The 15,399-nt window shown below is 42.8% G+C and overlaps 1 protein-coding gene across 8 annotated transcripts in view; it reads left to right on the top strand.

The window, feature by feature from the left end:
- The window catches only part of LOC125463570 (E3 ubiquitin-protein ligase rnf213-alpha-like), a 205,762-nt gene that overhangs the window by 31,477 nt on the left and 158,886 nt on the right, over positions 1 to 15,399 (top strand). For all 8 annotated transcript variants that reach the window (XM_048554962.2, XM_048554967.2, XM_048554969.2 and 5 more), the window contains one exon: positions 2,062 to 2,312. In XM_048554962.2, coding sequence (XP_048410919.2) covers positions 2,062 to 2,312 — 251 coding nt within the window. The remainder of the gene's footprint in view (positions 1 to 2,061; positions 2,313 to 15,399) is intronic.

Here is a 15,399-nt window from a genome sequence, read left to right as displayed (position 1 = left end):
GAACAGGAAATGACATCACCAACCCAAGGAAACCTAAACAGATAAATAGAAAGCGGGACATAACACCAGCGCTTCGTCGGAGGCTCACTGATGATGTTACCTAGAATGGTGACGAAACGTCTGAAAACTAACCTTCTAGCTCAGCGAGCAAACTCACATCCAGAGAGTAAAATCAAATTAACATTTGAGAGGTCCATTCAAGAGTCTGATATGGGCCAAATGCTGGCAAATGGGACTGGCAGATGTGTTCCAATGATTTAATTCTAGTGATCTATGCTATGAAATGCTTTTTGTTGAATTTCTTTTCTCTGCACAACTCATTAAAACAGTTACCGCACTTAGTGGGTTAAAATTGTGATCAGAGATAATGGGAACTGCAGATGCTGGAGAATCCATGGATTTCAGCAAGGTTCCCCACAATAGGCTATTGTACAAAATGCGGAGGAATGGAATTGTGGGAGATAAAGCAGTTTGGATCAGAAATTGGCTTGCTGAAAGAAGACAGAGGGTGGTAGTTGATGGGAAATGTTCTTCCTGGAGACCAGTTACTAGTGGTTTACCGCAAGGGTCAGCGTTGGGTCCGCTGCTGTTTGTCATTTTTATAAATGACCTGGATGAGGGCGTAGAAGGACGGGTTAGTAAATTTGCAGACAACACTAAGGTCGGTGGAGTTGTGGATAGTGACAAAGATTGCTGTAGGTTGCAGAGAGACATAGATAAGTTGCAGAGCTGGGCTGAGAGGTGGCAAATGGAGTTTAATGCGGACAAGTGTGAGGTGATGCGCTTTGGTAGAGTAACCAGAAGGCAAAGTACAGGGCTAATGGTAAGATTCTTAGTAGTGTAGATGAGCAGAGAGATCTCGGTGTCCATGTACACAGATACTTGAAAGTTGCCACCCAGGTTGACAGGGCTGTTAAGAAGGCATACAGTGTTTTAGCTTTTATTAATAGAGGGATCGAGTTCCGGAACCAAGAGGTTATGGTGAAGCTATACAAAACTCTGGTGCGGCTGCACTTGGAGTATTGTGTACAGTTCTGGTCACCGCATTATAAGAAGGATGTGGAAGCTTTGGAAAGGGTGCAGAGGAGATTTACTAGGATGTTGCCTGGTATGGAGGGAAGGTCTTACGAGGAAAGGCTGAGGGACTTGAGGCTGTTTTTGTTAGAGAGAAGAAGGTTGAGAGGTGACCTAATTGAAACATATAAGATAATCAGAGGGTTAGATAGGGTGGATAGGGAGAGCCTTTTTCCTAGGATGGTGACAGTGAGCACAAGGGGGCACAGCTTTAACTTGAGGGGTGAAAGATACAGGACAGATGTCAGAGGTAGATTCTTTACTCAGAGTAGTAAGGGAATGGAACGCTTTGCCTGCATTGGTAGTAGATTCGCCAACTTTAGGTACATTTAAGTCGTCATTGGACAAACATATGGACGTACATGGAATAGTGTAGGTTAGATGGGCTTGAGTTCGGTATGATAGGTCGGCACAACATCGAGGGCCGAAGGGCCTGTACTGTGCTGTAATGTTCTATGTTCCATTAATCCGAGATAACAAAGTGTGGAGCTGGATGAACACAGCAGGCCAAGCACCATCTTGATGCTGCATGGCCTGCTGTGTTCATCCAGCTCCACAATTTGTTACCACACTTAATGGGACTAGCTCAGATTAGGATATCTGGCCAGCACAGACGAAATGGACTGAAGTGTCTGTTTCCATGCTGTGTCATGCACTTGTCCTGTACTTAAAATGGAGTGACTAACTTGTCCATTAATAACTCTTTTAGAGACTGCAGTTTGTTGTTCTTTGTATGAGCCAATGTTTCATTTGATATTGAGAATTTTGGGCGACGGGTTCCTGATGGTTTGTGTGAAGCAGAATTTGATCTTTTGTTCTGATTGTTGGATGTCTGTGTCAGCTGCAGAGAGATGACTGATACCAGTCGTGTAAAAAGCATTACAGAACATGAGTTCCAATTGCAGGCTGGATAAAGTAGAACATGAAGACCATAAGTGGAGACAATTTTGTTCGGATTACATTTTTTTCTTTTCTTGTGTCCTCCAGGTTAAATGCTATGATAAAGAGAACGAAGCTCAAAAAAATGAAAAGGAAATGCTTGAGCATGACTCTGAAGGTGGGAAAGAAAAATTGAATCAGGGTTTATTGGTGCCCACGAAGCGGAGAAATAGTTCAGAATTGTCTGCCAAAAGAATGGACAACAAAAATGATGCCACAAGTACTGAATCTGAGGGTTTAAGCAGAAATCAGAAAAAGAAGAAGAGAAAACATTTAAATGACACGACTGCTATCTCAAGGTGAGAAATTGGCCCTTTGTTTTATAGCAAAAAGTCAAGTTTCTACTTATTGAGTACTAAATATCAACTAAGTTTGGTTTCTTTCATTTCTAAAATATCTTAGCATCATATTTTGCTGATCTATCTTGTACGATGACAATGCACCAAATTTATGATATGCATTAAACATAACCTTGACTATTTTATTAATTAAGGGAAAACTTTCTTCCAAAATATCTATTTTAGCCCCGGAAATTGTCCAAAATTGTATTTTTAGACTGGAACAGCCATTGCCATTGATCCTGAAGGCATTTGAATAAGAATTGAAGGTTGTGGCTTCAAAACACATGATGGAGATTTGAGTGCAAATTCTAGCTACATATATCAATTCAATATTGCAGGATTGTCACAGGTGCTATATTTTGGATAAGTAGCGAGCCTGAATACCTATGATTCTGTTTGAAGAACAACAGGGGAGCTTTACAGTATGCTGAACAATACTGATCTCTCAACAAGAATCTTTAAAATAGATGACCAGGTCATCTTAAAAACTGAATTATGTCATTGTGCTCAGTTCAGTGTTATTATGCTGTATTTTGCTGTTCATTTGACAGAAGTCTGACTGACAATTGTTATGAAGTTGTGGATAGTAATCGTGAATTGGAAGGCAGGAAGCTAGAATTTGCTTGTAAAATAAGGATAAGGGAGAAGAGTGCTTGGTTCTTTTTTAAAGTGTCTTTCAAAGCTTACAAGATTTATACAGAAGAAAAAATGTGTCTGTATGTAGCTGAAAATGTACAGCCAGTTCTAGAGTTGAAACATGTAAAAATTGGCTGTGTGATTGAAAACGTGAGGCTTGTTTTGATGTTTTGGCAACTAGCTGGAATCAACCAATTAATTTAAACCAAGCACTTAGTAATTTAAAGCCAATTGAATTTAAATCTGATAGTTTTCACAACCTCAGAACAATGTTATCCAAGGTATATAAGGAGAGCGTTTTTGAAAATCGGTGAGAATGAACCACCATCTGAAAAATAAGCATCTAGCTCTCACAAGAAATTTCTAAACTCTCTAAGAAAGCACTGTCTATCCATAAAAGGTACCATGGCACTTCTAGCTAAGAGTACTCACAAAAGAGGAGGTCTCTGTTAGTGAGGAAGACGTGCCAGGAATTTTGAGGAACTTGAAGATAGAAAGGTCCCCGGGTCTGATGGGATTTATCCAAGGATTCTATGGGAAGTGAGGGAAGAGATTGCAGGGCCTTTGGCAATGATCTTTTCATCCTCATTGTCCACAGGTATACTGCCAGAAGATTGGAGAGAGGCAAACATCATTCCCCGATTCAAAAAAGGGAATGGGGTAACCCTGGAAATTACAGGCCAGTTAGTCTTACGGTAGTGGTGGGCAAATTATTGGAAAGGGCCCTGAGAGATAGGATTTATGATCACTTGGAAAGGCGCAGTTTGATTTGTGATAGTCAGCATGGATTTGTGAGGGGTCGATCTTGCTTACTGAATTCTTTGAAGAGGTGGCCAAACACATAAATGAAGGTAGAGCAGTGGATGTGGTATACATGGATTTAAGTAAGGCATTTGATAAAGTTCCCCATTGTAGGCTCATGCAGAAAGTAAGGAGGCTTGGGATGGGGGAAATGTGACAGATTGGATTCAGATTGGCTGACCCTTAGTAGACAAAGGGTGGTAGTAGATGGAAAATATTCAACGCGGTGTTCAGTTACAAGTGGTGTACTTCAAGAATCGGTTCTGGGTCCTCTTCTATTTGTGATTTTTGTAAATGATTTGGATGAAGGAGTGGAAGGGTGGATTAGTAAGTTCACGGACGATACGAAGGTGGGTCGAGTTGTGGACAGTGAGGAGGGCTGTTCTACATTACAGAGGGACATTGATAGGATGCATAGCTGGGCTGAGAAGTGGCAGGTGGAGTTTAACCCCTAAAAGTATGATGTGATTCATTTTGGAAGGACAAACTTGAAAGCAGAATACAGGGTTAACAAAAAGATTCTTGGCAATGTGGAGGAGCAGAGGGATCTTGGGGTTCATGTCCACAGTTCCCTGAAAGCTGCCACCCAGGTGGATAGAGTTGTTAAGAAGGCACATGGTGTGTTAGCTCTCATTAATAGAGGGATTGAGTTCAAGAGCCGTGAAGTTATGTTCCAGCGATACAAAACCCTGGTTTGACCACATCTGGAGTATTGTGTCCAGTTCTGATTGCCTCATTACAGGAAAGACGTGGAAGTGTTGGAAAGGTGCAGAGGAGATTTACCAGGATGTTGCCTGGAATGGAGGCAAGGTCTTACGAGGAAAGGTTGAGAGAGCTAGGGCTTTTCTCTTTAGAGCGACGAAGGATGAGAGGTGACCTGATAGAGGTGTACAAAATGATCAGCGTTATAGATAGAGTGGACAGCCAGAGACTTTTTCCTAGGGTGGAGGTAGCTATTATGAGGGGCATAATTTTAAAGAACATGGAGATGGATATAAGGGAGATGTCAGGTAGGTCCTTTACTCAGCGAGCAGAAGAGGCATGGAATACATTGCTGGAGAGGGTAGACAGTCGGCCTCATTAGGGGCATTTAAGCGATAATGAGATAGGTATATGGATGATAGTATAAGGTAGGGGTGGAGGTTAGATACGCTTAGGTTTAGGGTATAAGTTTGGCACAACTTCATGGGTCGAAGGGCCTGTACTGTGCTGTACTGTTCTATGTTCTATGTTCTAAGATGTCAAAGAGCAAACATCCCCTACAGCTGGATCAGCAGAAGAAAGGTATTTATGACTTGAGAGCAGCAGAAAAGGGCATGTAGACTTTGAGAAATTAGGTTTTAATTTATTTTCTTATTACTTGGGTTTATATATTTGGGATATGTGTTTATTGAAACAGCATACCAATAGAATTCAGTTCGTTTAGGGAATAACACTATAAGACATTGGAGTGGAAGTAAGGCCCGAATGGTTAATAGTTAAGGGGAATTGTTCGGTTTATTAGTAATTCTGTTAATTTGTTCATTGTAGGGTTAAATAAATAAATTGTTACTTATAAAGTAAATATCAGGGAGTTTCTTTCATTTAACCACTTTTTTAACAGATTATAAAGGCGAGACGAGCTTCTCTGGGTGTTTTGGGTTTAATTACTACTCCCGCCATAACAGATTTGGGGCTTGTGTTTTGGTTTAATTTTGAGAGGAGTTCAACCTCCCAATTTGTAACACAATAGATTGGAAACATTGTGTCAGTTTATATAGATGTTTTACTTTGAGGTTTCCTGTGTGAAGCTGAGTGACCATGATTCATGTGCATAGGTTAGCAGGTAGCAATTGGAAAGAAATTTTTTCTTTCCCATTCAGTTACTATCTTCAGTTCTGTTTATGAAAATGCTGATTTGTGTATTTAAATTTCCAACTTCTTAGTTTTTGGCTACGTCACCTATTTTAAATGCTGTCAGGTCTTCTATATGACTGCACATTTCTGTGAAGAAATTGCCTAACCACAGCCAACCCCCCACATCTGTCCTCAGTAAACCACAGCATGCTTAACCATCCCAGTTTCTGTTCCATTGTGTTGTTTTGTTCCCTGCTACCAGCAGCCATAGGGATTCTTTGATTTTAATACTTTGCTGTCTTTAATCTTTCGTTACTTCATAGACTTTCACAGTTCAGAACCCTCTGTTTTCTTTTTTGATGTCCAGTATTATCATGTGTTCTGACGATTTAATTCTGGTGAGCTATATCATGAATGCTACCTTTTTATTTCTCTGCACAACTCATTAGAACAGTTATCACACACAGTTTTGTTGACCTGAAAAGTCATCCTTACTATCTTAATATCTGGGATATTATGCTAAATTGGCAGAGCTGCAGTCGGCATACTCATGGGTTTGTTTCCTACAGAATACTTCTTAGAACATCCAAGACAGCAGTAATATTGTGTTCCACCAACAGGGCAGACCTAACAGAGGTGAAAACACAATGATATTTAGTCGGAAAATAATTGATCTGGGAGACCTCAACATTAACCCCTGACTCATGAAATTTCATGGTATCAGATTACACAAATGAAACAGTTTTTTTTATTGATCAATCAGTTCATAGTTGTTATTACACAACTCTGGAGCTGATGCTATTTGAACCCAGGCATCCTTGGTCAGAGGTGGAGACACTACCGCTCTAACACAAGAGCCCCTTGCATACGAAACAAAGCCTCCTGCAATGATCACCACCATCTGTCTTTCTTATTATCTGAGCAATCAGTATTCCTCCACGTTGAATGCCACTTGGAAGAAGCACTGAAGGTTGCAAAGTCACACAATATTCGTCAGGTACAGGACTTTAATGTCTATCAAAAAGAACCTCTCAGAAGCTCCACTACTGATCAAGCTGGCAAAGTCGTAATGAGCAATATGCTACATGCTGCAGCAAGTTATGAGGGAAATAACAAAAACCTACTTGTTCTCTTCCTGTCCAAAACATCCTTCACAGATGCATCTATCATTTGTGTTATTATTATTCATTGTATTATTGGAGACCAAGCTCTTTCATCACATTGAACAGAGCTTCCACTGTGTTTTGTGGCGTAAAACACTCTGTAGTGCAAATGGGATAGACTTCAAACAGATTTAACGACTCATATAAGACCCATCAGCAACAGAATTCTGTTTATTCAACCACAATCTGTAACCTCATGGCTTGGCAAAAAAATCAACAATCATCATTCCTGGAGTTGTCAAATTTGTGAAAATTTGATGAAATCACTGAATCACCCAATCTGTCTTACTGGCAGCTTCAGGTTAAAAGAAAATGCACACCAAGTTTTTTTTTCCATCACAAGAAAATAACTATTTATTGTAATCAAACTTTTTTAATCAATGGCAAACCAAATACATATTGAATTGCTAATCGAAACTTAAACTCTACATCTTTTCAAATACCCATACAAAAGGATATACAAGACGAGAGACAAAACAATGCAAATATTGTAAGGGAGGAGAGGAATTAAAGGGAAGTGAAGTTCTGGCACTAGCCCGGATCACAGATGACAATGTCCTTTTCTTTCAGCTTTCTTTTGAATCCTCTGATTCTTTGCTAATGATCTGAGACTGCAGTTATGCCAACTCTGAATCTTTGCTGGTTGAGGATTTGACATTTCAGTGCTTCTGAAGATGATTTTTCTACTTTTTTCCAACTGGTGATTTGCAGAGATAGCAACTTACTGAGGACCAGTGGCTAGCTAATAGGGATTTTCTTTTAATTCTCCACACAAAAGGGAAAGAAAGACACATGATTTTTCTTCACCACCTGGATGTTCTGCAGTGTCCACACTCAAGGCTATAACCACCTGCCCAGATACCAATCATGTAGTAGTAACTATGCTGATCCCTCTTAAGCCCACAACAACTGGTCCCAATCAAAGCTAATTAAACATTACCTTATGTCAAAAATGCCCTGAACACACAAAAACAGTGTAATTCCACCTGGAATGCTCTCTCACTGCTTAAAAAGGCACATTTATAGATACTACTCATAAACATGTTACAGTAACTTGCTTTTAAAAGTGAAATTATCTTTTTGCAGTTTTTTCATTCACTCGTGGGATTTGGGTGTTGTTGGCTGGCCAGCATTTTTAATTGCCTGTCCATCGTTACCCTTGAAAAGGTGGTGGTGTGCTGCCTCCTTGAACTGATGCAATCCACATGCTGTTGATTGACACACTCCTTTAGTGTGGGAATTCCATGATTTTGGCCCAGTGACAGTGAAGGAATAGTGATAAATTTACAAGCCAGGACAGTGAATGACTCGGAGGTGGTGGTGTTCCATGTAGCTTCTAAATGGAAGTGGGTGTGGATTGGAAAGTGCTGTCTAAGGATCTTTGAATTTCTCCAATGTATCTTGTCGACAGCGTCAGTGGTGGAGGGAGTGGATGCTTGTTGATGTGGAGCTGATCAAGTGGACTGCTTTGCGTTACATGGTGTCAAGGATCTTGAGTGTTATTGCAGCTGCACCCTTCATGCAAATGGGGAGTACTCCATCACACAGTGCGGAAGCAGGCCATTCAGTCCTTTAAGTCCACAAAAGCCCTTCAAAGAGCCCCCCAGTCAGACCCACTCTACTGTGCTATCCTTGTAACCCTGCATTTCCCATGGCTAATTCACCTAAGCTCCACATTCCAGGATATTACGGGCAATTTAGCATGGCCAATTCATTTAACCTGCAGTGATAATGGGAACTGCAGATGCTGGAGAATCCAAGATAACAAAGTGTGGAGCTGGATGAACACAGCAGGCCAAGCAGCATCTCAGGAGCACAAAAGCTGACGTTTCGGGCCTAGACCCTTCATCAGAGAGGATGATGAAGGGTCTAGGCCTGAAACATCAGCTTTTATGCTCCTGAGATGCTGCTTGGCCTGCTGTGTTCATCCAGCTCCACACTTTGTTATCATTTAACCTGCAGTAATCTTTGGACAGTGGAAGGAAACTGGAGCACCTGGAAGAAACCCATGCAGACACGGGGAAAATGTGCAAATTTCACAGTCAGCCAAGTGTGAAATTGAACGCAGGTCCCTAGGGAGGTGAGGCAGCAGTGCTAATATTTGTGCCACTGGGCCACCTTGATGGACAGATGGTGGGCAGGCTTTGGGCAGTCAGGGGGTGATTTAATTGCCACAGTATTCCTAGCCTTTGACCTACTGTTGTGGCCGCTGTGTTTATCGGCAAGGACAGTTCAGTTTCTGGTCAGTGGTAATCCCAAGATGTTGGTAGTGGGGGAATTCAGTGATGATAATGCTATAGAATGTAAAGAGGTGTTGTTTGTTGGAGATGACCTTTGTGTGGCATGCATGTTCCTTACCACTTGTCAGCCCAAGCCTGGATGGTGTCCAGATGTTGCTACATTTGAACATAGACTGCTTCAGTATCTGAGGAGTCATGAATGGTGCTGAGCATTGTACAATCAGCGGTGAACATCCCCACTTCTGCCTAATGATGGAGGGAAGGTCATTGATGAAGCAGTTGAAGATGGTTGGGCACTGAGGAACTCCTGCAGAGATGTCCTGAAACTGAGATGGCTGACATCCATCAATCAGGTATGTGCCAGGCATGACAGCAACGAGTGGAGAATTTGTCCCAATACCTATTCCAGTTTTGCTTGGGCTCCTTAGTTGAATGCAACCTTGATGTTAAGGGCTGTCGCTCTCACCTCGCATCTAGATTCGCATTCAGCTGAATAAACCAAAGCTGTAATGAGGTCAGAAGCTGAGTGGCCCTGTCAGAACCCAAACTGGGCATCAGCGAACAGATTATTACTGAGCAGGTGCTGCTTGAAAGCACAATTGATGACACCTTCCATCACTTTGCTAATGATTGAGAATAGACTGATAAAGCGGTAATTAGCTGGGTTGGATTTGTACTGCTTTTTATGTGTAGTACGTACCTACGCAATTTTCCACATTGTTGGGTTGATGCCAGTGTTGTAACTGTACTGGAACAGCTTGGCTCGAGGACTGGCAAGTTCTGAATCACAAGTCTTCTACTATATTGTCATAACCTTTGCGGTTATCCAATGTTTCCAACCGTTTCATGATATAACAGGGAGTGAATTGAATTGGCTGAATTTGGTGATGCTGAGTACCACTGGAGGAGGCTGAGATGGATTATCCACTTCTGGCTGAAGATTGCTGCTAATGCTTTAGCCTTGTCTTTTACACTTATCTATTGGCTCTTCCATCATTGAAAAGTGGGATATTTGTGGATCCTCGTTCTCCAGTGAATTGTTTAATTCTCCGCCACAATTCATGGCTGGACATGGCAGGACTACAAAGTTTAGATCTGATCTGTTAGGGTTGTGAGATCTCTTTGATGTATCTACATTTCCTGCCTATGCTGTTTGGCATGCAAGTAGTGCTGTTTGTTAGTTTCACCAGGTTGACACATCATTTTTAGGTATGCCTGTTGCTGCTTCTGGCATTGCTGTCTTGCACACTCCATTGAACCAGAGATGATCCCCTGACACGATGCTATTGGTTGAGTGGGGATATGCCAGACTATGAGTACAATTATGCTGTAGTTGATGGCCCAAAGCCCAGTTTTGAGGTGCAAGATCTGTTCATAGTCTGAGCTATTTAGCATTGTGAAAGTGCCACATAACATGATGTGAGGAGATAGTTGGAACTGCAGATGCTGGAGAATTTGAGATAACAAGGTGTAGAGCTGGATGAACACAGCAGGCCAAGCAGCATCATAGGAGCAGGAAGGCTGACATTTCGGACCTAGACCCTTCATTTGCCATTTCTTGACTCACTTTCCCAGCTGATCAAGATCCTGCTGCAATTTCCGATAACCTTCCTCATTGTCCACAATACCACCTATTTTAATGTCATCTGCAAACTTACTAATCATGATTGTACATTCCCATCCAAATCATTGATATAGGTAACAATAGCAGTGGGCCCAGCACTGACCCCTGAGGCACTCTACTAGCCACCGGCTCTAGTGCGATAAGCATCCTTCCTTCCACTATTACTCTCTGCTTCCTACCATCAAGTCAATTGTGTATCCAGTTTGCCAGCTCTCCCTGGATTCCATGCGATCTAACCTTGCAGAGCAGCCTACCATGTGGAATCTTATCAAAGGTCTTACTGAAATCCATATAAACTACATCTACTCCCCTGCCCTCAGCAACCTTCCTGGTCACTTCATCAAAGAATTCTAACAAATTGTCGAGGCATGCTTTCCCATGAACAAAGCCATGCTGACTACTCCTCATCAAACCCTGACTTCATAAATACGTATATCCTATTCCTCAGAATCTTCTCAAGTAACTTGCCTACCACTGATATTAAGCTCACTGGTCTATAATTCTCAGGTGTTTCTTTGCAGCCCTCCTTGAATAAGGGCACAACATTCACTACCCTCTAGTCTTCTGGGACCTCGCCCATGGCTTCTGATGATGCAGATATATCAGCAAGGGCTTCTGTAATTTCTTCTCTAGCCTCTTGCAGGGTTCTTGGATATATCTGAACAGGTCCAGGAGATTTATCCACCTTCATATATCCTAACACTTCCAACACCTCTTCTGCTGTCATTTAGACTGCCCCCTCGATATCACCGCTGATTTCCCCAAGTTCCCAAGCCTTCATGTCCTTCTCCATGGTAAACACAGGGGAGAAATATTGTTTGACGACCTCACCCATCTCCTGTAGTTCCACAATACATATCCACTTTGGTCCTTCAGGGATCCTTTTCTCTCTCTAATTATTCTTTTTCCTTTAATATACTCAAAGAATCTCTTTGGATTCACCATAATCTTCTCAGCCAAAGAAAACTCATGCACCCTTTTTCAACCTCTGAATTTTCTTCAATAAACTCCTGTATACCTTACATACCTCCTGGGATTCTCTTGTTTTTCTGGTCAAAGCCTCAATATCTCTTGTCATCCAGGGTTCCCTACTCCTGCCAACCACGCCCTTTATCCTCTCAGTAACATATAGACCTTGAACTCTAGCTATCACCCCTTTAAAGGCCTCCCACTTACCAGAGGTTCCTTTGCCTACAAACAAACTACTCCAATCAACCCCTGCAAGTTCCTGTGTAATTCCAACAAAATTCGCCTTGCCCCAATTTAGAACTTGAACCTGTGGACCAGTATTGTCCTTTTTCGTAACTATTTTAAAATTAATAGAATTGCGGTCACTGGTCCCTTGGAGCTACACCACCGTCACCTCAGACACCTGTCTTGCCCAATTTCCTAAGAGTAGATCGAGTTTTGCCCCTTGCCGAGTAGGACCCTCTATATACTGCTTGAAGAAATGTTCTTGGACACACTTAACAAATTCCACCCCATCTAAGCCCTTAACAGTATGGCAGTCCCAGTCTGTGTTAGGAAAATTAAAATCCCCTACTATGACAACCCTTTTTCTCCTGCAAGTCTTTTCAATCTCCTTGCATATTTATTCCTCTAATTCCCATTGACTATTTGGGGGCCTATAGTACAATCCCATTAACGTCATCATCCCCTTCTTATTGCCTCCCTGGATGATCCCTCAGTTATTTCATCTCTGACTGCTGCTGTGATACTCTCCTTAATCAAAAAATGCACCTACCACTCCCTTCTTTCCTCTACCTCTGTCCTGCCTGTACCCTGACACATTAAGCTACCAGTCTAGTCCCTCCCAAAGCCATGTTTCTGTAATGACTACAGTATCCCAGCCCCATGTACCTACCCACGCCCTGAGTTCATTGGCCTTACCTGTCAGCCCCCTTGCATTGAAATAGATGCAGGTTAATCTAACGGGCATTCCTCACAACCTAACCTGTTCCAGCCCGACCAACCTCTTCAATTTGCTATTTTTGATTACTATATCTCCTTCTAGCCTTGCACTTTCCTCCCTACTGTTAAGGATCCCATCCCCCGACAATCTATTTTAAATCCTCCCTAGCAATATTTGCAAATTTGCCCGCCAGGATATTGGTCCCTCTCCAGTTCAGGTGCACCCTGTCTCCCCTGAACTTTTCTCTGCCCCAGAAAAGTTCCCAATGATCCAGGAATTTGAATTCCTGCCTGCTGTACCAATTCTTTAACAGTGCATTCATCTGCCATATCCTCCTCTTACTGATATCAGCAAATGGTGCTGGAAGTAATCCGGAGATTACCGCCATTGAGGTCCTGGTTTTTAACTTTATCCTTAGCCCTTTATAATCACTTTGCAGCACCTCATCCCTGTTTGTACCAATGTCATTTGTGCCAACGTGCACAATGACTTCTGGCTGCTCGCGGCCCACCCCCCCCCCCACCACCACCACCACTGTTGAAAACGTTCTGCAGCCGCTCCAAGACATCCTGGACCCTGGCACCCAGGAAGCAAAACACCATCCTGGATTCCTGTCTGCGGCCATAGAATCTCCTGTCTGTCCCCCTGACTATCGAGTCTCCTATCACTAAGGCCCTGTTTCCCTTTACCTTTACCCACTGTACTCCAGAACCAGTCGGAGTGCCACTGACCTGGCTACTGCTGCTTTCCCCTGAACAGTCATCACCCACCACAACAGTATCCAAAATGTTGTGTTTTTTCAATGAGAATAGCCACAGGGTATTCTGCACCCTCTGCCTGCTCCCTTTGCCTTTCCTGGTGGTTGCCCAGCTTCTGTCTGCCTGCACCTTAAATGTGAGCACCTGTCTAAAGCTTTTATCAATGATGCATTCAGCATCTTGGATGATTCTGAGTGCATCCAGCTCCAGCTCCAACTCCAGCTCCCGAACATAGTCTCCTAGGAGCTGCAACTGGGTGTACTTCACACAGATGTAGACATCTGGGATTATTAAAGTCTCCCTGAGCTCCCATATCCTGAAGGAGGCGCATGCTGCTGCTTTAACTACCATCTCAAATGCTCTAAGACTAAGATGGAAAGTTAAAAGGACTTCTTCCGAGTTTACCTGTTCTTTTTGCTGAGCCACTGCTCACCAAAGCTTCTCAAGCCAACACCTTACTGTTCACTCTGCTACTGACAAATTTTCAATAGCACATCTCTCTTCTCCTTTTTTCGGGTTAGAGGAGGAATAAGGGAGGGAAACGCTACAGTGATGTGATGTTTCTTGGGTGCGGGTGACTGCTTTCAGGCTCTAATGTATGCGACAAAGTGATGCTTCTCCCTCTCAGAGATAATGGGAACTGCAGATGCTGGAGAATTCCAAGATAATAAAATGTGAGGCTGGATGAACACAGCAGGCCAATCTCCCTCTCAGTCACCCTCAGTCGCTGGCCTACTTATGTGCCAGACAGCAGAAGCAGCTAGAGTTAATTAATCCCATTATCGTCAGATTGTGACTAAACTCTGAAACTCAACATCATCCAGTCATGAATTAATGTACACAATTTAACAAAGTAACAAGAATTTGAGAATCCACAAACATCTTCAACAATGTGGAAGCCCAACATCAGTGCAAAATCAGTGGAATTCCCTCCTCAAGGGCACTGTGGGTCTACCTACAGCACATGGACTGCAGTGATTCAAGAAGGTTGTCGCCACTACCATTTCAAAGGCAACTAGGCTGGCCAATAAGTGCTGGCCACCCAGCAACACCCACATCCTGAGTCAAAAAAACACAAGCCTGAAACATTTGCATGCATCTTCAGCAATGCTGAGGGGATCTGTCTTGGGATCTTCCTCATCATGATTTTAGATGCTGTTCTTCAGACAATTTTATTCACTATGTGATATGAAGGAATAACTGAAGACAATAGGCATTGCAAGGCAGTGGACACTGGCAAGGTTTCGGCACCAGTAGATTAGATTCCCTACAGTGTGGAAACAGGCCCTTTGGTCCAACAAGTCCACACCACCACTTGAAGCATCCCACCCAGAACCATCCCCCCATAACCCCCACACCCCTGAACACTACTGGCAATTATGCATGGCCGATCCACCTAACCTGCACATCTTTGGACTGTGGGAGGAAACAGGAGCACCCGGAAGAAACTCACGCAGACACGGGGAGAATGTGCAAACTCCGCACAGACAGTCACCCGAGGCTGGAATCGAACCTGGGTACCTGGCGCTGTGAGGCTGCAGTGCTAACCACTGAGCCACCGTGCCTGAATTGGCTGTGCCCTGGGTCAAGCTGTTCTAGAACAACTACAACATTGATCCCTATCTGACGACATGGAAAGTTGCCCTTGTACATCCATCAAAAAGTAGGGCAAATCCTGTTGGCCTAATAACGATATGATTAATTTATGTACGATCATCAGCAAAGTGATAAAAGAGATTCATGACCCTTGCTCAGTGACGGTTACTTTGAACCATGACGGGACCACTCAGCCTCTGGCCTCATGGCAGCAATGGTCCTAACATGGAGACAAGAGCAGAACTCTAGTGGTGAAGAGAATGACTTCTCTCAGTTTCCATGCAACATTTGACTGCATATGGCTTAAAGAAGCTTTAGCAAAACTGGAATCAGAATCATGTGAGATACTGGTTGGAGTCATGCCTCGTGCAAAGGAAGATGATTGACCTTCAATAGCCACAACTATCTCAGTCCTAATTCTTCATGGCAGGAATTTTTTGGGGTACTATCTAAGGCCTTTGTCTGTTGTAGAGTAGAAT

The sequence above is a fragment of the Stegostoma tigrinum genome, chromosome 22 (assembly GCF_030684315.1).
Source record: "Stegostoma tigrinum isolate sSteTig4 chromosome 22, sSteTig4.hap1, whole genome shotgun sequence".
In the NCBI taxonomy this organism is placed as follows: Eukaryota; Metazoa; Chordata; class Chondrichthyes; order Orectolobiformes; family Stegostomatidae; genus Stegostoma; species Stegostoma tigrinum.
Note: the sequence above shows the minus strand (reverse complement) of the source record. Positions and strands in the feature narration are given on the sequence as shown.